Below are 26043 nucleotides of genomic sequence, written 5' to 3'. Positions count from 1 at the left end.
AAACCAGGAATACTGAGTCTAAAGGTACCGTCACACTAGACGATATCGCTAGCGATCCGTGACGTTGCAGCGTCCTCACTAGCGATATCGTCCAGTGTGACAGGCAGCAGCGATCAGGCCCCTGCTGTGCTGTCGCTGGTCGGGGAAGAAAGTCCACGACCTTTATTTCGTCGCTGGACTCCCCGCAGACATCGCTGAATCGGTGTGTGTGACACCGATTCAGCGATGTCTTCACTGGTAACCAGGGTAAACATCGGGTAACTAAGCGCAGGGCCGCGCTTAGTAACCCGATGTTTACCCTGGTTACCATCCTAAAAGTAAAAAAAACAAACAGTACATACTTACCTACAGCTGTCTGTCCTCCAGCGCTGTGCTCTGCACTCCTCCTGCTCTGGCTGTGAGCGTCGGTCAGCCGGAAAGCAGAGCGGTGACGTCACCGCTCTGCTTTCCGGCCGCTGTGCTCACACAGACAGTACAGGAGGAGAGCAGAGCACAGCGCTGGAGGACAGACGGCTGTAGGTAAGTATGTACTGTTTGTTTTTTTTACTTTTAGGATGGTAACCAGGGTAAACATCGGGTTACTAAGCGCGGCCCTTCGCTTAGTTACCCGATGTTTACCCTGGTTACCGGCATCGTTGGTCGCTGGAGAACTGTCTGTGTGACAGCTCTCCAGCGACCAAACAGTGACGCTGCAGCGATCCGGATCGTTGTCGGTATCGCTGCAGCGTCGCTAAGTGTGACGGTACCTTAATACTAGGCCTAGTGGCTAGCTTGAAAACTGCAACATTTCATTGATTTTTTATATAGTGATATGAAAACTAAAAAAAAAAAAAATTGGAAAAAAATAAGATTAACATAAAAACTTGATTTAAACAATAGCTCACTTTTGGATGTCACATTCCTTTTAAGTTTATAATTATTAGTGTGAATATGTAGAGAGATATATATCCTTCAAGTCTATTGCCTCTGAAACAGGTGGCTTAATCAATATATGTTTTTTTATTGGCCAACATTGGTATTTATACCAACCTGATCCCTCTACCAAATTACCCTGAAGAAGCAGTGGTGAAACATGTGCTTGGTTTTGTGGTAGGTGAGCTGATCACTCTCATGCAGTACTACCTTTTTTCCCTTGGGTGTATGTAAATATTACTTCACTACTAATAATATTTATTATTATATACCTTTGGGATATTTATACATTTAAACTTATCAGTTAAATAATTCTATTAAATGTTTTATGTACATTCATTCAGGCACTTATTTTGCCTACTACTATAGGATCATACTTTTTTGATCACGTGCGATGTTGTTACATATGGTTATATGTATGCACATGCCTGTATACATCACATATTTTTTAAGGTGTCTCTGTTTGTCTTTTGGTGTTTGCTTTAATTATTTTTCATATACTACATACATGCTAGCCACCTTAGGGAGAGACCCATGTTGGGCTAAATGTAGCGGGACGAAAGAGACCGAAAAGCCCTCTACTTAAAGGAAATACATAGTGGATGCTTTCCTGAAACGGAAAGTACTTGCAAGCAGCATAATACAAAGAATAGCAGTTTTACCCAGAATCCTTTGCAGTAGGTGGAGCTATGCAAATCATCTCTTTCCACCCCTGTCTAATCCACAGCGCTTGGAACCGCCAAGCGTGCAATGCTGCGGATTAGTTTCTAAATTTACACAGCCAACCAATTCCTACCTGTGGACACGTGTTTCGGGCTTTAGGCCCTCATCAGCACAGGGCTGGAATTGGTTGGCTGTATGGAGTGGGGCTCGGTGAGCAAGCGATACATACATGCTAGCCACCTTAGGGAGAGACCCAAGTTGGGCTAAATGTAGCGGGACGAAAGAGACTGAAAAGCCCTCTACTTAAAGGAAATACATAGTGGATGCTTTCCTGAAATGGAAAGTCCACAGGTAGGAATTGGTTGGCTGTGTAAATTTAGAAACTAATCCGCAGCATTGCACGCTTGGCGGTTCCAAGCGCTGTGGATTAGACAGGGGTGGAAAGAGATGATTTGCATAGCTCCGCCTACTGCAAAGGATTCTGGGTAAACCTGCTATTCTTTGTATTATGCCACTTTCCGTTCCAGGAAAGCATCCACTATGTATTTTCATATACTGTATTTTTCAGATTATAAGACGCCCCGGACCATAAGACGCACCCCAAATTTTGGGATGGAAAATAGCAGAAAAAATATTTTTATATGATGGGGGTCCATCTTATTGTCCTAATTTAAGGTATCTTACCTGAGAGCCGGCAGTGGTACAACGGGGTCACAGAAGGCAGGGTTCCTTCCTCAGAAAGCTGCTGCTGGCAGCAGTGGGGCAATACTGCAGTCCCGGGTGCAATGCTGCAGGAGCGGTGTCGGCAGTGAGGCAGAGCTGGATCAGGGTCCCATCCTCAGGATGCCGGTGGTGGCAGAGTTGTGGCGGTGGTGGGCAGTGCGGAGTGCACCTTCTTCAGGATGCCGGCAGCAGAAACGTGGCGGCGCCTCTGCACGCTGTCCATGGTGAGCTGATCAGACTGCATCATCGGCTTCCCTGTGGCCATCTTCCTGAAGCCATGGGCCGCCGGAGGCTTAAGGAAAATGGCCGCCGGAGGCCGCATGTGCACAGATTGAGATCTCAGCCTCCATTTTCCTGAAGCCGAGGGCAGTCGAAATTTCAATCTGCGCACGGGTGGCCTCCCATGGCCATTTTCATGAAGCCTCCGGCAGCACACGGTTTCAGGAAGATGGCCGCAGGGAAACCGGTGATGCAGTCTGCTCATCGTGGACATCGGATAGCACAGCCACCACATTTCTGCCGCCGGTATCCTGAAGAAGGGACCCTGCTCAGATGCACTCCGCACCGCCCACCACCGTAGCATCAGCACACCTCTGCCACAACCCCCGGTAAGCCTGCGTTCGCACTATAAGACGCACCGCCCATTTTCCTCCCAATTTTTGGGGGGAGAAGTGCGTCTTATAGTCCGAAAATTGCGGTACATGTTCTTAATGAAAACATACAATAAAATTGAACTTTTTAAATGATTCTTGTGATAAATTTCATCCCCAGCACAATCTTTTTATTTCTTTGGTTATTGAATTATTTTTGTGCCACATGGGAAGTGCTATACCTTTAGGTTAATTGAAATATATTGATATTTTCATAAATGGCAGATTTTCTATTGCAGAAAATGCTATGATTACCAATCAGCCCCGTTCATCAGAATGAGCTTGTAATGATGGCAACAGCACACATTTCAATAAGCTGAACTCAGATAAATGAGATAGTTACAGAATTTCTGCAAAAAAAAATCTGTTGTGTGTTTTATTTGACCTAATGAGGTCAAATTTTTTCTTGTTCATTTTATTTGTGCCATTCTGGTAAAGAGTGAATGGCTTCCAAAGGATCTGACTGAGGATCACCGGCGTAGGGAACTTGGGCATTTGTCTTAAAGCTACATGTTTGTTTCAATCAGGACTTGAAGTGAGAGGTTGTCAGGGACCCTTTCAGGCTATGCAAAAATCATCTTGTTAGTCAGGATGTTGTCATAAATATCCTATAGAAAGATACAAGCCTCCAGGTACATTCAGACTGCTTCTTGGAAACTATGTATTCATCTCTTGTTTTTTATTGAATCTTTATAGTAAGGTAATTTAAGAGCACTTTCTAAAGTTTCTTATTTGTCATTATTTTTATATTACACCTTAGGGTATGTTTCCACGTTCAGGAAACGCTGCGTGTTTGACGCCGCTTAGAGCCACAGCGTCAAACATGCAGCGTCCAGATTTTACAGCATAGTGGAGAAGATTTCATGAAATCCCATCTCCACTATGCAGTAAAACATGCAGGCAGCAGACCCGCGTAAACGGACATGCCGCACGTTTTTTCAGAACGCAGCATGTCTGTTTACAGTGTAGCGACGCTCCGTCGCTGCAAATTTCCCAAATTTCTCATAGACAATCATTAGATGCGGTAAATCCATGCGTAGAAACTGCGTACCCGCAGCTTACTACCATCAATGAGTTCCTTACAAAGCTCTGCTGGAATTTTAGACCATTCTTCTTTGGCAAACTGCTCCAGGTCCCTGATATTTGAAGGGTGCCTTCCCCAAACTGCCATTTTTAGATCTCTCCACAGGTGTTCTATGGGATTCAGGTCTGGACTCATTGCTGGCCACCTTAGAAGTCTCCAGTGCTTTCTTGCAAACCATTTTCTAGTGCTTTTTGAAGTATGTTTTGTCCTGCTGGAAGACACATGACCTCTGAGGGAGACCAAGCTTTCTCACACTGGGCCCTACATTATGCCGCAAAATTTGTTGGTAGTCTTCAGACTTCATAAAGCCATGCACACGGTCAAGCAGTCCAGTGCCAGAGGCAGCAAAGCAACCCCAAAACATCAGGGAACCTCCGCCATGTTTGACTGTAGGGACCGTGTTCTTTTCTTTGAATGCCACTTTCTTTCTCCTGTAAACTCTATGTTGATGCCTTTGCCCAAAAAGCTCTACTTTTGTCTCATTTGACCAGAGAACATTCTTCCAAAACGTTTTAGGCTTTTTCAGGTAAGTTTTGGCAAACTCCAGCCTGGCTTTTTTATGTCTCGGGGTAAGAAGTGGGGTCTTCCTGGGTTTCCTACCATACAGTCCCTTTTCATTCAGATGCCGACGGATAGTACGGGTTGACACTGTTGTACCCTCAGACTGCAGGGTAGCTTGAACTTGTTTGTATGTTAGTCGAGGTTCTTTATCCAACATCCGCACAATCTTGCGTTGAAATTTCTTGTCAATTTTTCTTTTCCGTCCACATGAGCTTCAAACTTCTTGATGACACTGCGCAAGGGAAAAAAACAGGAACATTCAGGTCTTTGGAGATGGACTTGTAGCCTTGAGATTGCTCATGCTCACAATTTGGTTTCTCAAGTTCTCAGACAGTTCTTTGGTCTTCTTTCTTTTCTCCATGCTCAATGTTGAACACACAAGGACACTGGACAGAGGTTGAGTCAACTTTAATCCATGTCAACTGGCTGCAAGTGTGATTTAGTTATTGCCAGCACCTGTTAGGTGCCACAGGTAAGTTACATGTGCTGTTAATTACTCAAATTAGAGAAGCATCACATGATTTTTCGAACAGTGCCAATACTTTTGTCCACCCCCTTTTTTATGTTTGGTGTGGAATTATATCCAATTTAGCTTTAGGACAATTCTTTTTGTGTTTTTTTATTTAAGACAAATTAAATGAAGATAATAATACCAAAGAATTTGTGTTTGCAATCATTTTCAGGAAGAAACTGAGTATTGTCTGACAGAATTGCAGTGGTGTCAATACTTTTGGCCACAACTGTATGAATGCAACATGAGACATGTGACATACAACATGCGACATGCAACATATGACATGCAACATGCAACATACTGTACATACATACAGTACATACAATACATACATATAGACATCTAGTACACTAAACATAGAGTACATACTCACCATCACCTTGTCAGCTTGATCCCCGAAGCCAGTGTCACATGTAACAAATAATAAAATAATATACAAACAAGATACTCCCTGATCTGCAGATATCAAATTAAAATGAGTGTCCCACGACAATCTCCCATGAAGAGCAGCCACATCAGCTGATGTGACCACTCTCCAGGGGCTCCAGGAATACAATGATGGAAGGTATCCTTCCACAATGTATTCCCTACAATGTATTCCTCCGCTCTTGTGAGAAAATAGTCCCTAGTCTTACTTGTGGCACTGCTGTGTGGGAAAATTCCAACACAGCTTTGCCATAAAGTGAGACTCTGAACTAAGGTAACCTCAGTGATACACTGCATGAGCCATTGTCTCCTGTCAGTGTGTCACTGTAAGGCCTATAGAGTTGTGACATCACCCGATGTCTCTGTTCTATAGGGGAGATCGTCGTGGGATATTCATTATTAATTGGACTATGGCGGAAAGTAAGTATACGATTGGTTTATTAATTAAATTTTTTATGCAGGCGATCAAGTATGGTAAGTATGGTAAAATTAAGAATATTAAAATATTTTTTTCTGGCTGTGTCTTTATTTTTTTAACCCTTTCACTACTCTAGGATTAGTAATGGATAGGTGTCATATTGACGCCTCTCCAATATTAACCAGACTTAATGTCACCATACAATAGCAAGGTTACATTAACCCCTTATTACCCCATATCCCACCGCTACAGGGGAGTGGGAAGAGAGGGGCTAAGTGCCGAAATAGGCGCATCTTACAGATGTGCCATTTCTGGGGCGGCTGGGGGCTGGTATTTGTAGCCGGGGGGCAATAACCATGGCCCCTCTCAAGGCTATGAATATCAGCCCGCAGCTGTCTGCGTAGCCTTTCTGGCTATAACATATAGGGGGACCCCACGTCATTTTTGGGGGGTTCCCTTAATTTATTAGCCAGTAAATGCTACGCAGACAGCTGCGGGTTGATATTCATAGCCTAGAGAGGGGCCATGGGTATTACCCCCTTCCCAGGCTACAAATATTGGTCCCCAGCTGTCAGCTTTCCCCCTCTGGCGCAGAAAATTGCGTGGGAGCCCACGCCATTTTTAAATTTTTTTTGTAAATTAAACATATTGCGTTTAAGGCCGGCGTCAATACCCAGCACTGCCGCGGGCACTCGGGACCGAAGCATTCAGCTGCATAGAAATACATGCAGCCGCATGCTCCGATCCTGAGTGCCGGTGGCAGTGTCGGTGACAGTGCCGGGTATGGAAGCGAGAGACTTGTGTGAGTTTCTCACGAGTGTGACCCCAGCGTAACTTAGATTTCGTGTGTGTGTCTTTATTTAAGGCCGGGATCACACATGCGAGAAACTCGGACGAGTCTCGCATTTTAATACCCGACACTGGCGCCAGCACTCGGGAGTGGAGCGTGCAGCTGCATAGAAATACATGCAGCTGCACACTCCGCACCCGAGTGCCGGCGGCAGTGCCGGGTATTAAGATGCGAGACTCATCCAAGTTTCTCGCTTGTGTGATCCATCTATCGTATCCATCTATCTATCTATCTAGCGTATCTATCAATCAATCATCTGTTTATCTATTATCTGTCTATCTATCTATCATCTACTTATCTATTATATATCTATTATCTATCTATCGATATATCTATTTATCAATATATCTATCTATCGATATATCTATCTATCAATATATCTATCTATATATAGATAGATTTATTGATAGATAGATATATCGATAGATAGATACGATAGATGGATACAATAGATAGATATGATAATTACAATACATGGATACAATAGATAGATAAATAGATAATAGATAGATACGATTGATAGATAAATAGATAATAGATAGATACGATAGATGGATAAATAGATAGATACGATAGATATCTATCTATCTATCGTATCTATCTATCATATCAATCTATCTATCTATCGTATTTATCTATTATCTATTTATCTATCTATCATATCTATTTATTTATCTATTTATCTATCTATCAATATATCTATCTATTGATATATCTATATATAAATATATTTATAGATAGATATATCGGTAGATAATAGATAGATATATCGATAGATAGATACCATAGATAAATACAATAGATAGATCCATAGATAGATAAGATAGATAGATACGATAGATAGACAGATACGATAGATATGTATCGTATCTATCTATTGTATCCATCTAACGTATCTATCTATCTATCTATCTATCTATTTATCTATCTATCTATCTATCTAGCTGTGTGTGTATATTCTTCAATGGAGTATGTAAATGAAGAGGTTGGACAAGAAATGACATCACCCTTTTTTTTGGATATCTTTATTGAGCTTACAAAAACACACACAAATCCGCATGAAAAAAATGCATCAAAAAACGCATAAAAAACGTGCAAAAAAATGCATGAAAAATGCAGGTGACCTGCCAGTGACCTCAGGTGCAGATTTGGTGCAAATTTTACCTGCGCCAAATCCTGAGAAAATCCTGATGCAATCCTGAATGTGGACACATTCCCTCTATGATATAAATATACCCTGTCCCTGATATACCATATAGTGCTACTATTACTTTTTTTTATTAAAGTGAACTTGTTAACTGATTTTTACAATACAAGCTATGGCCACAATCTTCAATACTACCTTTACCGTATTCAAGCAAGATGTGTATGTATATAAGTCCCCAACTCCCTCAGAGTCCCTGTGGGTGGGGATAAGGGGAGGGGGAAAAAATAAATCACTAAAATTGACAAATCTCCGGGCTCGTATGGGATACACCCTCGAGTACTGCAGGAATTAAGTACAGTCATTGATAGACCATTATTTTTAATCTTTAATGACTCCATAATAATAGGGTCTGTACCACAGGACTGGCGTATAGTAAATGTGGTGCCAATATTCAAAAAGGGGACAAAAACTGAACTCGGGAATTATAGGCCTGTAAGGTTAACCTCTACTGTGGGTAAAATCCTGGAGGGCATTCTTTGGGATGCTATACTGGAGTATATGAAGAGGAATAACCTCATGACCCAATATCTGCGTGGGTTTACTAGGGACCGTTCATGTCAGACTAATCTGATCAGCTTCTATGAAGAGGTAAGTTCCGGATTGGACCAAGGGAACCCAGTGGACATAGTGTATATGGACTTTTCAAAAGCTTTTGATACGGTGCCACACAAAAGGTTGATACATAAAATGAGAATAATGGGTATAGGGGAAAATATGTGTAAGTGGGTTAAGAGCTGGCTCAGGGATAGGAAACAAAGGGTGGTTATTAATGGAACACATTCGGACTGGGTCGCGGTTAGCAGTGGGGTACCACAGGGGTCAGTATTGGACCCTCTTCTTTTTAACATATTCATTAATGACCTTGTAGAGGGCATACAGAGTAGAATTTCAATATTTGCAGATGACACTAAACTCTGCAGGGTAATCAATACAGAGGAGGACAATTTTATATTACAGGATGATTTATGTAAACTAGAAGCTTGGGCTGATAAATGGCAAATGAGCTTTAATGGGGATAAATGTAAGGTCATGCACTTGGGTAGAAGTAATAAGATGTATAACTATGTGCTTAATTCTAAAACTCTGGGCAAAACCGTCAATGAAAAAGACCTGGGTGGATGACAAACTCACGTTCAGTGGCCAGTGTCAGGCAGCTGCTACAAAGGCAAATAAAATAATGGGATGCATTAAAAGAGGCATAGATGCTCATGAGGAGAACATAATTTTACCTCTATACAAGTCACTAGTTCGACCACACTTAGAATACTGTGCACAGTTCTGGTTTCCGGTGTTTAAGAAAGACATAGCTGAACTGGAGCCGGTGCAGAGAAGAGCGACCAAGGTTATGAGAGGACTGGGGGGTCTGCAATACCAAGATAGGTTATTACACTTGGGGCTATTTAGTTTGGAAAAACAAAGGCTAAGGGGTGATCTTATTTTAATGTATAAATATATGAGGGGAAAGTACAAATACCTTTCTGTTGATCTTTTTAATCATAGACCTGAGACAGGGACAAGGGGGCATCCTCTATGTCTGGAGGAAAGAAGGTTTAAGCACAATAACAGACGCGGATTCTTTACTGTAAGAGCAGTGAGACTATGGAACTCTCTGCAGTGTGATGTTGTAATGAGTGATTCATTACTTAAATTTAAGAGGGGACTGGATACATTTCTGGAAAAGTATAATGTTACAGGGTATATACACTAGATTCCTTGATAGGGCGTTGATCCAGGGAACTAGTCTGATTGCCGTATGTGGAGTTGGAAAGGAATTTTTTCCCCAATGTGGAGCTTGCTCTTTGCCACATGGGCTTTTTTTGCCTTCCTCTGGATTAACATGCTAGGGCAGGTTAGGTTAGGCTATGGGTTGAACTAGATGGACTTATAGTCTTCCTTCAACCTTAATAACTATGTTACAATTCTCTCATCTGAGACAATTGGATCAGACTGAGCTGACACTCGGATCAGAGTTTTATCAGAGGGTCTTTAAAATAATCGATCTGATTCTCTCAGAGGAGAGAATCTACGCTCGTGTGACCCAAGCCTAATACTGGGAATCCAGCTACACAGGGATTGCAGGGGATTTTATAGGTCAGGAGGCCCACTAACATCTATGAATAAATGGTATTGTATTAAATATTACTTTTTTTAAAAGATATTACTTATTTGACTAAACTGGTTTTATATGTTTAGGGACAGGCATGCTGATTTTATGAAACAAAGAACAATATTTCTCCTTTGTATTTATACTACCATACAATAGTTAAAGAGGTAGTCTAATTTGGTGGTTATATGTATAGTATATTATACATTGTAATAAAAAAAAAATAAGACTACTAATCGACCTTCATCAGTCCCCTATCCAATCCCCTGCCATTCCTTGTTAGCAAGTTGGCAGCACTTGACCACTGCATCCAGTGCTCTCAGCTGCCGTGTGCCATATTAGTGGAATCACCACTCAGCAGTTACTAACATGCAGCTTGTAAACAAAGACCACCACATACAGCATTTAGGATTAGCACAGAATCAGCACTACATGTAAAAATATGAGAAATGCATTTTTTTGTTTTACTTGTGGCTTTTGTATTTGTATTTTTTACTGAAATAAGAAACCACTTTTAGGCCAGGGTCACACTTGAGTGTGCAATGCGAGAAACTCACGCGAATCTCTCGCATCAATACCCGGCTGCCGGCATTGGGACCGGAGCGTTCAGCTGAAAGTATTTCTATGCAGTCACATGCTCTGGTACCGAGTGCCGGCAACTGCTGCCGGGTATTGATGTGAGAGACTTGCGCGAGTTTCTCGCATTGCACACGCAAGTGTAACTTCGGCCTTAAAGTAAACCTGTCAGCAGTGTTGGCCGATATAAGATACGGCCATCATCTTTCAGGGCTTATTCACAGCATTCTATAATGCTGTAGATAAGCCCCCAACCTGACCTGGAAGAACTGAAAAATAAGTTTTATTATACTCACCTGGGGGGTGGTCCGGCACCTCCCAGGTTCCCTTTAAATAATACCACCAGACAAGGTACAATGACCACATATATGTTCTTACTATCTATTTACAGTTGTGCTGAAAAGTTTACATACCCCGGCAGAATTTTTGCTTTCTTGGCTTTTTTTCAGAGAATATGAATGTGACGCCCAAGAGACCGGGATACCCAGCACCGGACCAATGGGGTCTGTCTCTTGAGGGGGATGTCACGGGTGGCTTGACCCGGTGCTGTGGCCTCAGGCAATGCACAGTGTAAGGGTATCGTGAGGGAACAGGCACTTACTTGATCAGCAGCAGGTTCTCTCAGCGGTGATGATCCTGATCCTGGATAGATGGCTATTGTCCAAATGAAAGACTGAGGCACTGAAACGTTTAACCAGTTTACTTTAACATAAAAGGATTTACAACCAGTCCTGTCACCGGAGTCTGTATGGGAACTCTGAGTTACTTTGACCCTGCTGGGGTCTTCACCTCATATAGTGCGCAATTTCTGTGTGGCCCTGCTGCTGTATGTGAACTGGCTGCCGGCCCAATCTGTCCCCTCCGGGTCCTGGTTCGACGGGCAACCCGAGTCCTTTTATCGGCTTACCCCCTCCGGGGGTACCGCTGAACTCTGTGTCTGTTGCTGCGTCCGGCCCTAGTGAAGCTGATATCACCTCACGTTTTTCCGGTTGCTGTATTATATATAATGAATACAGCCACGGATCCAGTATCCGTCTTTGCGCCTGTTCTGGGTAGTGATTAATGCTACCCGGTTCTCACAATGTCCCTTTTCTCTGTTCCTCTTCTCCTCAGGCCGGTGATTTGGGCCTGGAAACCGTCATAGGGCTGTTAGAAATTCAGCTGTATGACCTCTCACTTTCAGCTCCTTAGCCCAACTGCCATTTCTTCTCTCAGACCAGAATGGATTAAGGGGAGTCTCTGGAGCTCCCCCTTCTGGCCGGAGGTGGTAGTGCAGTTTTGCTATTTTAGTATTTGTGTCTAGTGTCAGTAACTATTTTTGTGGCAAATACCCCTAGGGGTGCCACATTCCCCCTTAGTTAAGAACAGTACTCCGGGACTGTGGGACGATAACATTTTGAAATAACAATTAATATGTACAGAGTCTTAAAAATGAAAAGTTACAAAAACCACTCAAGGAAACAAAAATAGAGTTCTGTAAAAAGTCACTCCAAATAGCGTCCATTAATACAGTTCTACCCTTGAAGGTACTCAATATAAAGTCTAAAGAAAGTTCAAAAAGAGCAAAAAGCAAAGTTCAAAAAGCAGTCTTTCCGGAGCTTTGATTTAGTGCCTCCGGGCTGATAACAAGTTCAAGAATATGCAAGAAGTTCATACAGACAAGTCTCTGTAGATACTGGGCTTAAACGTTGCAGACTGATAACAATGACTATACTACATTTTCTGTTTAACTATATACGGCATAACATATATACAATTCACATTATGAGCTTTATAGTTGGTAATCTGCATACCTGGCCGGTAATTGACCCTGGGGACTACGCTGTGATCTACGTAATAGCGGTATCTCTTCATGTGCAGTACTACTGTCTACTGCGGATGTAGTATCTGCCCGCTCTGCTAAAGATAATTCCATAACTATGGAGTTGGCAAGTCCACCGTGAATGGGATTACTCTTTTCAGGAATCTGTTCTTCCTGGCCTGGAACCTCCTGTAGTACGGGGTCAGCCTCTTCCTGTCTTGGGACTTCTGGTATTGGGTTGGGTGTTGGATAAGGCTCAAGTTAATTGTGCACCTGTGTCTCAGCCTGTCTCACCCTTCATCTTTGGTGCGGGTTTGGCAGTGTGGAAGCCAGATCTGAAATGTCCGCACTGGACCTGATCGGCCTTTACCTGCGCTTGCCTTTCCTGGCACCAAGGGAGTGATTCTGAAAATGCTCCAGGTACAGTTCGCATTTAATGTGGTCCTTTTTTTTTTTTTTTTATACATTCAGGAAGCCATAATGGCACAACGTAAATAAAATACGAAGATTAGGACTGCCCCATTATGAGATTGCCGTGAAGTGGCGGGGTAGCTCAAAGAATTGATCAATTGTTTGCTAAATGTCTCATATTTGAAATACAGTTAGAATTTATGTGCAATTGCACTTCAGTTATTGCGTTCTGACCATAAGCAGTGCTGGCTTCTTCCCTTTTTTTTTGCGTTGGATAAAAGGCCACCATGGGAACCACTACTGCACCATGGTATGTTTGTAGGGTTTTGGGAAAGTCTCCTATACAGGTGTGATACACTTCCTCTTCTTTTTCCTTTACTGGTTGAACCTGTATGGGTTGAATAACTTCTGGTTCTGGCTGGACAACGTCTGGCTCTTTCAATGCTTCCGGACATAATTTAAGATTGTCTCTTGACACTAGTACAGATGTTAAGCCTCCGTTTTTGCTAATGAGACACATTTTAGGATTATCCACTCTTGTTGGTAAAACTGTGTAGGGTACGGCTTCCCACTGATTGTCCAGTTTATTGGTTTCGACGATTTCTCTTGAGCACTTGGTCACCCGGTCTTAATGGGGTCGCTAGAGCATTCTGGTTGAAAGTTCGCTCTTGTCTTTCTCTAGTTTGCTGAAGGCTTCTTTCCACACTCTCTTGCACTTGGCGATACTGCTTTTGCCGTATGATATCCCAATTGGAGTCTTGAACTTCTGCGTCTGGTTTCAGAATTCCCATTTCTAGATCGATTGGTAATTGGCCGGGTCTTGCACGCATAAGATAAGCTGGGGTGCAGTTGGTGGAGCTCACCGGGACATGATTATACAGATCCACCAAGTCAGGCAATTTCTCTGGCCATTGATTCCTTTCTGTCTCAGGTAAAGTCTTTAGTAGGTCTATTACAATATGGTTTGTGGATGATAGGCCGTCGTCCTGATCTTTTTGCAACCATACATATTACAGAATTCTTTGAAGATCTCTGATTCAAAGGCTGTACCTTGGTCGGTGAGAACCTGTTCCGGATATCCATTGGGTCTACAAAAGTACGTTTGGAACGCTTTGGCTGCTGTTTTTGCTGTCAGATCTTTTACGGGTACTACTACCAAGAAGCGTGAATAATGGTCCACGATGGTCAAGGCATAGACATAGCCGGACCGGCTTGGTATTAACTTCACGTGGTCTATGGCTACAAGTTCAAGTGGTTGTTTGGTGATTATGGGCTGCAGTGGTGCTCTTTGGTTCTTTTGATCGTTTCTTCTGAGGTTGCACGGGCCACAATTTCTGCACCACTGTTCGATTGATTTTCTCATCCCGACCCAATAAAATCTTTCTCTTAGAAGTACTTCTAACTTTTTCCAACCAAAGTGACCAGCACCATTATGGTAAGCTTCGAGGACCATCTTGACATCTTGTTTAGGCACGATAATCTGCCAAACCAATTCATGTGTTTTCGGATTGGTGAACCTTCTACAGAGCTTCCCTTGATACAGGAACATTTTGCCTCTCTCTTTCCAGAGTTGATGCGTCTCTTCTGGGGCATCCTCATCAGGATATGCACTTTGCTCAGTTAACAGTTCCTTCACCAACTTCACAGCTGGATTGCTGTCTTGGGTGTCAGCCCATCTATGGTGTGCTAACGGATTAAAATTCACCTCTTGTTGTTTCTGATAGGTACTTGACTGATGATGTTTTGCCTTGGGATGATGGAAGGCTGGTAGTTCAATTTCTTCAAGCTCCCCCGTTTCTTCTTCTACATCTCTCAAGTGTGGCATCCGGGACAGGGCATCGGCATTTCCATTCTTGCGACCTGCTCGATACTTGATCTTGAAGTTGTAATTAGATAACCGAGCTATCCATCGCTGTTCTAACGCACCTAATTTGGCTGTGTCCAGGTGGGTCAACGGATTGTTGTCAGTATAGACAATAAATTCTGCAGCAGCCAGATAGTGTTTGAAACGTTCAGTCACAGCCCAAACTACTGCCAGTAGTTCCAATTTGAAGGAGCTATAATTTTCTGGATTTCTTTCAGTAGGCCGGAGCTTTCTACTTGCAAAGGCGATGACTTTCTCCCGACCTTCTTGCTTTTGTGACAGCACCACTCCTAGTCCCACATTACTGGCATCGGTGTAGAGGATGAAAGGTTGATGGTAATCTGGGTATGCCAGAACCTCTTCTCCGGTTAGTGCCTTCTTTAGTTGTTCAAAGGAGTCTTCCCTTTCATCGTTCCACTGAAAAGGAGGGTTTCGGTTTGAAGGTTTCTTCGTCTGCCCTACCAAGGCGTCTTGCAAGGGTGCTGCCAATTTGGTAAATCCTTTTATAAATCTGCGATAGTAACCCACCAATCCCAGGAATTGCCTCACTTCTTTTGCGTTGGTAGGTCTTGGCCAATCCCTTATGGCGCTTATTTTCTCGGGATCCGGTGCTACTCCCTCCGAACTCACGATGTGTCCCAGGTACTGTACCTTTGGCTTGAGAAGGTGACATTTGGATGGCTTGATTTTCATGCCATACCTGGATAAGGCTTCGAACACTTCTGCCAGGTCTATTAAGTGTTGTTCGTAAGTCTTTGAGTAGACGATCACATCATCTAGGTACAGGAGGACGGTCTCGAAGTTCTTGTGTCCGAAGCAGCATTCCATCAGCCGCTGGAAGGTACCGGATGCGTTGCAGAGTCCGAATGGCATGCGATTAAATTCACATAGACCCATTGGTGTGGTGAATGCCGTCTTTTCCTTATCTCTCTCAGCCACAGGGACTTGCCAATACCCGCTTGTTAAGTCTAAGGTGGAAAAATAATTAGCAGATTTCAAAGCAGTCAAGGACTCTTCTATCCTAGGCAAGGGGTAGGCGTCTTTATGGGTGATGTTATTAATCCGCCGGTAGTCTACGCACATTCTCATGGTTCCGTCCTTTTTTTTGACAAGCACTAGAGGGGCCGCCCAGGGGCTACAGCTGTCTCTTATTACCCCGGCCTGTTTCATTTCCCTCAGCATATCTTTTGCACATTGATAGTGAGCGGGCGGTATGGGTCTATATCTTTCTTTTATTGGGGAATGGTCACTGGTGGGGATTGTGTGTTCTACCCCTTCTATCCGTCCGAAGTCCAATGGGTGTTTACTGAAGACTTGTTCATATTCCGTCACTAGCCTATACACCCCTTGTTTTTGATGGGTAGGTGTTGAATTTATGCCCACGTGTAGCTGTTGGCACCAATCCTCCATTTCTCCATCTGAGCCATTGCCTTCCACCTGACAGGTTGGTTCTAAGGGCTCAATGGTTGTGATGGCATTGTTGTCAACAGTATATAGCTTTGCCATTGTAGCATACCTTGGCAAAGTGACCTCTTCCTTTCCACAGTTCAAAAGTCGTACCGGCACTCGTCCCCGGTGTACCTCGACTATCCCTCGTGCTGTGAGTATAGTGGGCCTGCTGTCGGTGTACACTGGTTCTATTAAGGCTTGATAATCTCGTCCCTTAGTACCAATGGCTGCTCTACACCATACCAGCATTTCTGTTTTTGGTGGGATTACAATAGACGTTGAATCACTTACCCTCACACTGCCGATTTCTCCACCTGCAACTTCTACCTGTTGCCTTAACATCAATACTTTTATTTCCCTCCGGAGAACTCTCTGCTGGCAGGATTGGGCAGTTTCAGCAATTTGCTGTAAGACAGAAATGACTTCGGAAAAGCAGTTCTCTAACACATTCATTCCTATCAATACAGTTGGTTCACAGTTCCGCCGGTCAACATCAACAACAATTATACCCTGTTTCTTCAATTCTACTTTACCAATCTTTATGGTCATCTCCCTGAATCCTAGTTTCGGTACCAACTTACCATTACTGGCCCATATATCTAGTTCAACATCAGAGGGCCCTTTATCAATATCTGCATCAGCCCAGTACCTCTTATAAAGGATATACGGTATAGATGAAATCTGGGAACCTGTGTCCAGCAAAGCGTTGAGGGGAATTCCGTCCAGCACGATAGGGATAATGGGTCGTCCTCCGATATACCTGTCGTGCCAGGGTGTTGGGCCTTGAAAGTTCATTCCTGCGAAGCGGCCCGCATTCCCAGGGGATTCCCGTTTAAATCACAATCTCGTGCAAAGTGGCCTGGCTGCTGGCAACGGCGGCAAATGGGCTGTCCATCCGGTTGGTAGCGGTCGCGGGGTCGTCCTCTCCATGTCGGGTATCTCCGGGGTCTCATCCATGGAACACCTTCTCTACGGTTTGACAACTCCATCTTGGGTCCTCTCATCTCCTGCATGGTTTTAGCCATTGAAGCAACAACATCAGTTAAAGAGTCAAGCTTTTGTTGAAGAGCCTCATTAGTACTGGGCCCCAGGGGCTTAGCAATGGCCCCGGACATAGCTGATGTCACTGGTACTCCAAGTTGTTGAGGAGCCTCTGCCATGAGTTGCGCAGGCTCTTGATCTCGAGGTGCCTCTGCCAGCTGGAGACGTATAACGCTCTCCTTTAATTGGGCAAATGTCAATTCAGGGTTCTTAAAAACAAGCATGCTCACATGCCCCCGGTGAGAAGGGGTGTAGAGTCCCTCAATAAATTGATCTCTTAGCAGTTTATCCGCTCCGGTGTTAAAAATGGGTTCAGCCAGTGTAAGTGATTTAAGGGCTTCCTGCAGGTTTAAGGCAAAGTCTCTCACGCCCTCATTAACTTTTTGTTTGCAATTAAAGAATCGTACTTTAGCTTTGCTGCTGGCAGTGGTTTCAAATGTAGCTTTAATCCAGCAAATATGCGTTCAACAGTGCCTTTTAGATCAGCTGCCCATGCTGTGACTTCTCGCTTAGCATGGCCACTTAACTGCATCATCAGGAAACTAACACGCTGGACTTCACCCACAGGGAACATGTCAAAATGGGCCAGCATCTTTTCTCTGAAATCGTCAAGGATATTAGGCTCACCTTCATACATTGGAAGCCATGGGCCACCCGGGGTATATGGCATCAGCACCGGCATGATGGGCGCCCCTCCTTGCACCGCTGCACTGCCGGACTCTCTATCGATACTCTGTCTTTCAGCTGCACTAGCGTCGCCGGGTGCTGCGGCGTCTCCGTGCTGCGACATACTGTGCCCCCTTAGTTAATTCGGACCCTTCCGGTCCTCCGCTTCCGTCGGGATAGTGTAGATTCGTTCTGCTGTGCAGCAGGATTGGTTTTCCCCTTGCTCTGACGTCAGAGCGCTCAGCTTGGTGCCGCCCACAATGACACACCCCCTGCTGCTCCCGCCCGCCACGCGCTCTGTAATGGCGGATTCTGAAGCTTTTCAGTTAGACTGGGGCTCAGGTGATGGCGTAGCTCAATTAACAGTCTCGTGCCTAACGGTTATGAAGTGATTACCTCAGGGGTTGGCGGCCATCTTTACTCCATTATAACCAATGGGGAAAAGTCAATTTCAATAGTTTTCAATGGGGAATGGATTTTTCATTAATAAAGTCAATTTTCAAGATTTTTCATCCAAGTTTTCACAGTTTTGGGCTCCAATCACGGCACACAATACCCGGTATACGGGCTGGCTAGATCCTGTTCGTGACGCCAATTGTGACGCCCAAGAGACCGGGATACCCAGCACCGGACCAATGGAGTCTGTCTCTTGAGGGGGATGTCACGGGTGGCTTGACCCGGTGCTGTGGCCTCAGGCAATGCACAGTGTAAGGGGTATCATGAGGGGACAGGCACTTACTTGATCAGCTGCAGGTTCTCCCAGCAGCGATGATCCCGATCCTGGATAGATGGCTATTGTCCAAATGAAAGACTGAGGCACTGAAACGTTTAACCAGTTTACTTTAACATAAAAGGATTTACAACCAGTCCTGTCACCGGAGTCTGTATGGGAACTCTGAGTTACTTTGACCCTGCCGGATCTTCACCTCTTATAGTGCGCAATTTCTGTGTGGCCCTGCTGCTGTATGTGAACTGGCTGCCGGCCCAATCTGTCCCCTCCGGGTCCTGGTTCGACGGGCAACCCGAGTCCTTTTATCGGCTTACCCCCTCCGGGAGTACCGCTGAACTCTGTGTCTGTTGCTGCGTCCGGCCCTAGTGAAGCTGATATCACCTCACGTTTTTCCGGTTGCTGTATTATATATAATGAATACAGCCATGGATCCGGTATCCGTCTTTGCGCCTGTTCTGGGTAGTGATTAATGCTACCCGGTTCTCACAATGTCCCTTTTCTCTGTCCCTCTTCTCCTCAGGCCGGTGATTTGGGCCTGGAAACCGTCATAGGGCTGTTAGAAATTCAGCTGTATGACCTCTCACTATCAGCTCCTTAGCCCAACTGCCCAACTGCCAGTTCTTCTCTCGGACCAGAATGGATTAAGGGGAGTCTCTGGAGCTCCCCCTTCTGGCCGGAGGTGGTAGTGCAGTTTTGCTATTTTAGTATTTGTGTCTAGTGTCAGTAACTATTTTTGTGGCAAATACCCCTAGGGGTGCCACATTAATAATGACACCCAAACTTTTTCTACACTCATGGTTAGTGGTTGAGTGAAGCCATTTATTGTTAAACTACTGTGTTTTCTCTTTTCAAATCATAATGACAACCCTAAACACCCAAATTACTCTGATCAAAAGTTCACATACCCTGGTGATTTTGACCTGATAATATTCAGAGAAGTTGACACAAATGGGTTTGAATTGCTACTAAAGGTAACATCCTCACCTGTGACATGTTTGCTTGTTACTAGTGTGTGTACATAAAAGCTGAGAAAGTTTCTGGGATCCAGACAGACTCTTGCATCTTTCATCCAGCCACTGATGTTTCTGGATTGTGAATCATGGGGAAAGCAAAAGAATTGTCAATGGATCTATGGGAAAAGGTAGTTGAACTGTATAAAACATGAAAGGGATACAAAAAGATATCCAAGAATTGATAATGCCAGGCAGCAGCATTCAAACTGTGATTAACAAATGGAAAATCAGGGGCTATGCTACATCTAAAAACTCTTATTGTGTACAACTGCTGCACCCAGTAAACAAAGAGGTAGCATAACCTGGTGACAGATTCCTTGTAACAGTCTATCCTACAAAGTCCTAAAGTTTGAACATTTTTAATATTTCTTATCAAAAGACATTTGAACATTCAATAACTATGATTTTATTTCCCTATTTTAGAACCATGTGATGAGATTAAAGTGAGAAGTCACAGTACAGAACCTTTACCAAAGTTGGAAAACAAAGAGCGATCTGGTCACCACCATTCTTCACCATCCTCCAGAGAGTCATTTAAATCTCAGGAATGGGATGGAACTCCAGTCTCAACACATGTGTCCACTAGGCTTGGAAGATCATCTGTGAGCCCAACAATGTTAGCAGGAAACAACAGTTCAGGTAAGATTTCTGAATAAATGAAGAGGGTTGATGACTTCCCTGTTGATGTATAAATTAGTTTGAACAATTAGTATTCTGTAATAAATGTCTGAAAAGTGCTAATTTGAATCATATTAGTTTGGTAAAATAGAAATTGATTGTAAAAAAAAATAAGCAACCTTGCAACTTACTTGTTACTAAAAATCCTCATCATCCTCAAGAATTAAATAATTTAATGTTATTGTTTACTGCCTTTTTCCAAAGCTACTGGCTGCCTCTGCAGTCTATCTGAGGTAGCCGGCCTCCTAGGTAACGAGGTCAATGTTTACAAGTTTGAGTTTGTAATCTTTGCTCCCTGGATTGGCCAGCTTCAGTACTACTACCCTCCTGCAGGGGCAAAGCTGCTTCTGTTTCCAACATCAGAGAGTGCAAAGTTGAGACCAAGGACACAACATAGCACAAATTTCAATCAATCAGAAGCGCACCTACCCTGGCAAGCAGGAAGTCAGGAGGATGGGTAGTGGTGCATTCCTGAAGATTCAGTAAAAGCTGCTTCCTTAGGTTTGGACTCAGATTGATTGCATCAGATCATGATATTCATGGGAGTTTGGTAATTTCCCAGGTTATTTTTTATTATACGTTGTTGTAGATTATTTAATTATTATATGTGATAGTTAAACACAATAGTAGATTACATTCTACTTTTAAACTGGTTGTCTACTACCATTCAACTGATTTATTAATAGTTCCAAGAAGGTGGAAAAAGTCAAAGAAAGGGTAGTCACCTCCTGGACCATTGAAGTTTCTCGATACTAGTCACTGCATCCACACCAATTCTTCAGGATCAACATCCGGCCAGGGTATCACTTGAGTGCCGCAGCTCATCAGCATTTTGTGATCAGCTGCAATGTTCACATTATTTCCAAGGGAAGGAAATGCCATTACTTGTGGCTCTAATAAAATGTAAATGCTGCAGCTATTAAACTGATCAATGGCCGCTGTCAAGGGATGGAAAGAGTATGAAAGAACGGCACCGGTCCAGGAGGTGAGCATAGTCTATTTTTTCACCTCCCTGGGCCCTATAATAGGGAGTTGTCTAGTATCAGCCGACTCATTAAAATATAATACATTTTTGCATGTTCATCAGGGTAGGATCAAAGAAGCCTCACTAGCATTCACAGATTTCTGCCTACTTCATAATATTCCTTTCGTTTAACTCTCTACAGCAGAGATCAACCTTTCAGTTGTGATCCATGCTTGATATGACTTGTGGTGTTGTGTTATGCTGGGTATTAAATAATAAATTGTATTAAAGGTATGCCTGAGTTACATGGTTTTGACACTTTTTAAATGCTAATGTTATAGTTTTGATGTGGAAATGTGATTTTACTTTGACAATCTAGGTGTCACTAGTGTGGCATAGCATCCTCATCACACAATAAACCTAAGTGCTATATGAGGCTTCCAATCCACTGGTTGGTATTTACTGCTCTAAATTGTAAAAAGTCTAGAAAAAAGTATGTAATTGTTCTGATTTTAATGGCATGTATGATTTTTATGTTTGTTTTTAATTTTGTAGAAATGAAAATAAGCTGCAAATTAGGTCGATCTGCTTCCACGTCAGGTGTGCCTCCTCCTTCAGTAACTCCCCTCAGGCTAGCCAATGAGCAACAACACAGCCAGGTACCACCGTTACCCAGTAGTGAATGACGTCATGTGATTCAACATGCCAAATCCTTTCCACTTCTGTGTCTGTCATCTGTTGCCGTCAGCTCTGTGTGTCTGTCTTCGTATGGTCCACTCTCTGTCTACCATTAGTCAACAAAGTCATCCGCCGCTCTGTTCACGGAGGATCTTTGTATATCTTTTTCCTATAGTTCTTCGTTGATCCGGGTTCTACTCATTCTGTAAATTTATTGTAACATTTTACTATTTGTACTTTCAGTTATTTCTTTTTTACACTTTGTGCACATTTTTTACTGTCGTTGTTTGATAAATTTCACAGCCTTGTGTATGTGTATAGATGACTGTCTTGTCTGCCAAAACAACTCCATTGTTAATGATTTATACATGCATTTTAACATTCTCCCTTCTGTATTGTTAGATATGTGACAGTTTTTGCATTTACAGTTATTTGGTGTCGGTGCATGTTTATATACGATCTGAGGTGTCACTGTCTATACACAATACTATACACAGCCATCGTTATCATTTAAATGGCAGCTACACAAGTTCAGCCCTGTAACATTTAGAATATATTAAAATTAATACAATGAAAATATTGTTGTATATTGTATAAGAGACATTTTCCCCTCTTTATGTGCCAGAGAGCTCTGTAAACTGCCTAAAATTACATATCTCCCTGGCACATAGGGGGCTATACTGAGCCCATTCTATTGCCAAAAAATAAGAATAAGATGTAAGTGTTTATGCATGAAAAGTCATATCTATATTATCTTGAAAAGATAAATAAAAACTGCATCAAAAGACTTTATCACACTTGTGTTGTGCCGATATCTTGTTCTTTTCAATGCATGATTCTTTGTGTCACTATTGTGTTACTTTACCAAGCTAACCATAAGAGTTAGTAACTGGTAAAATGTTCTCATCAGATCTGTTTGTGTCTTACACTCACTGTCTAAATGGTTTAGAAACATCTGTCTAGCACGTTACAGTGTCTCATATGTCAGCACAATTGCCATAACCATATGCTAGTCTCAGTTCATATCTAATTCGTAAGATACATTTAGACCCACAATTAAAGAATTATCTGAAAATATGCAGTATGTCAAGTAATTTTCCATTTCTATCCATTTTGGTAAGCAGGTTAACAAACTATCAGGCCGGCATTACCAGTTCAACAAGGGTTTTATTGTTTTTTGTTTTATTTGAGGAGCCATAAGGTGTCCATATGTCTTAGAAAACTGACTGCTAACAGTTTGATGGACAATTATCTATCCTGCCTTCTTCATACAGATTGTAGTAAGGAAAACTGGGAAAAGGAAGAGTGCACAATAGGGTTTAAAATGATAAAACAATACAAAAACCAACAAGAATCTTTTCACCTGTTGGGGTTGCAACAAAGCAACATGTATCAAACACATATACAGTTGTGCTCAAAAGTTTACATACCCCGGCAGAATTTTTGCTTTCTTGGTCTTTTTTTCAGAGAATATGAATGATAACACCAAAACTTTTTCTCCGCTCATGGTTAGTGGTTGCGTGAAGCCATTTATTTTCAAACTAGTGTGTTTTCTCTTTTTAAATCATAATGATAACCCAAAACATCCAAATGACCCAAATCAAAAGTTTACATACCCTGGTGATTTTGATCTGGTAACATGCACAGAAGTTGACACAAATGGGTTTCAATGGCTTCTAAAGTTAACTTGTGACCTGTTTGTTTGTAAATAGTGTGTGTGCATAAAATCTGAGTGAGTTTTTGGGATCCAGACAGACTCTTGCATCTTTCATCAAGCCACTGACGTTTCTGAATTGTGAATCATGGGGAAAGCAAACGAATTGTCAATGGATCTATGGGAAAAGGTAGCTGAACTGTATAAAAAATGAAAGGGATACAAAAAGATATCCAAAGAATAGATAATGCCAGGCAGCAGCATTCAAACTGTGATTAACAAATGAAAAATCAGGGGCTCTGTAAAAACAAAACCACGGTCAGGTAGAACAAGAAAATGTCGTCTACAACTGCCAGGAAAATTGTTAGGGATGTCAATAAAAAAAACACAAATAACATCAGCTGAAATGCAGTACTCTCTGAAATCTGGCAGTGTGGCTCTTTCAAGATACACAATAAGGAGGCACTTGAAGAAATATGGGCTGCATGGTCGAGTCGCCAGAAGAAAGTCATTACTGTTCAAATGCCACAAAGTATCTCACCTACAATATGCAAAACAGCACAGAGACAAGCATCAAAATTTCAGGAACAAGGTAATTTGGACTGATGAGACCAAAATTTAACTTTTTGGCCACAACCATAAATGTTACATTTTGAGAGAGGTCAACAAGGCCTATGATGATAGGAACACCATTCCTACTGTAAAGCATGGAGGTAGATAGCTGATGTTTTAGGGATGTGTTGCTACAGCAGAACAAAGTGAAGGTTCTGGAGTGGCCATATCAGTCTCCTGACCTCAATATAATTGAGCCACTGTGAGGAGATCTCAAGCATGCAGTTCATGCTAGACAACCCAGGAAATTACAGGAACTGGATGCTTTTGCCAAGAAGAGTGGACAGCTTTACCATCTGAGAAAATAAAGACCCTCATCCTAAGGGGGCAATACATGGTATTAAGAAAATGGGGTATGCTAACTTTTGATCAGATTCATTTGGATGTTTTGTGTTGTTGTTATGATTTAAAAAGAGAAAACACAGTAGTTTGACAATAAATGGCTTCACTCAACCACTAACCATGAGTGTAGAAAAAGTTTGGGTGTCATTATTCATATTCTCTGAAAAAAAGCCAAGAAAGCAAAAATTCTGCCATGGTATGTAAACTTTTGTGCACAACTGCATCAGATGCTGCAGGACATGAGCCCAAAGAGCTTAGAAAAAGAAAGTATCCAGGAGAAGTGTACAAATATCTATCACCTATCATTTTGGAAGTGGGATAAATACAAGAAAGTCAGCAGTACAGCAACAAAATCAGATCAATGTTAATACAGGAGCAAGTGTTCATAAACTTATCTATTATTTTAATAATCTGTGAACTTCAGATTTCAAGATGAATGGAATTATCTACTTACTAAAACTACAGCAAACCAAACATAAGATATGTCAGACCCCAGGTGTAATGGAGGTTCTCCAAATTGTTCAAGCAGCAGTCAACCTTACCTAAAGACTCAAATAAGAGGTGCGGACAGATTTTAGGCATTACATAGCAGCTGATAGCACCTTGGCCAGATGATCTATTACTTATTGGTCAGGCACATATCACTCCTTTTGATTCAGGGCTAGCTGGCATACCCCTAAGCACTAACCTGTTTAGCATTCCCTCCCTACCTTATGGCCACTGCACATATTGCAATTTCATGGCATTTTGTCATGTTTCTTTCTGCAGAGATTTATCACAAAAACTGAAGGATTTTGTGATGCCAGCAAAGTGGATGAGAATCCTGAAATCTCATGCACACGTTGCTTATTTCTTCCGGGCAGATTTGCCGCAGCTTTAAATCAGCAGCATGTCAATATGTGCACACGTTCAGTATTTGATGCAGAAATTTCTGCACAATTTCTGCATTTTTTGGCAGGAAAAGCGCAGCGGTGAAACGTACGTTTTTGCTATGGTTTTTACTTGCATTTTTGGTGCAGATTTCCCCCTCCTCATTAGTATGGGTAAAATCTGCAGCAAAAATGCTGAAACAAGTGCCATGCTGTAGATTTAAATCTTAAAGTCGCCAAATAAGCAACGTGTGCATGAGACTTCAGGATTCATTCACTTTGCTGGTTTCAAGAAACCCTTCAGGTTTTGTGACAAATCTGCACTGAAAAAACAAAGCAAAAATGCAAACGTGTGCACACAGCCTCAGCGTTTTTGCTGCAGATTTCACCCGTACTAATGAGTGGGGAAAAATCTGCACCAAAAACGCATACAAAAATGCATTAAAAAGTGCCTATTATACGTAATGTTCTTCCTGCCCAGAGATGCAGAAATGGTGCAGAAATTAATGCTGCAAATACTTAACATGTGCACTCATGGGTCCTTAAACAGGTCCTGGACATCAGCTCTAATCACTCTAGCTGA

The 26043-nt window shown here is 42.5% G+C and overlaps 1 protein-coding gene across 2 annotated transcripts in view; it reads left to right on the top strand.

Annotated features, from left to right (window-relative positions):
• The window catches only part of NYAP2 (neuronal tyrosine-phosphorylated phosphoinositide-3-kinase adaptor 2), a 359909-nt gene that overhangs the window by 322525 nt on the left and 11341 nt on the right, over window positions 1-26043 (top strand). For both annotated transcript variants that reach the window (XM_069727546.1, XM_069727547.1), the window contains 2 exons: window positions 20087-20302; window positions 21861-21964. In XM_069727546.1, coding sequence (XP_069583647.1) covers window positions 20087-20302; window positions 21861-21964 — 320 coding nt within the window. The remainder of the gene's footprint in view (window positions 1-20086; window positions 20303-21860; window positions 21965-26043) is intronic.

This window comes from Ranitomeya imitator, chromosome 5 (assembly GCF_032444005.1).
Source record: "Ranitomeya imitator isolate aRanImi1 chromosome 5, aRanImi1.pri, whole genome shotgun sequence".
Taxonomy (NCBI): domain Eukaryota; kingdom Metazoa; phylum Chordata; class Amphibia; order Anura; family Dendrobatidae; genus Ranitomeya; species Ranitomeya imitator.
This window is presented reverse-complemented; position numbering and strand designations above follow the sequence as displayed.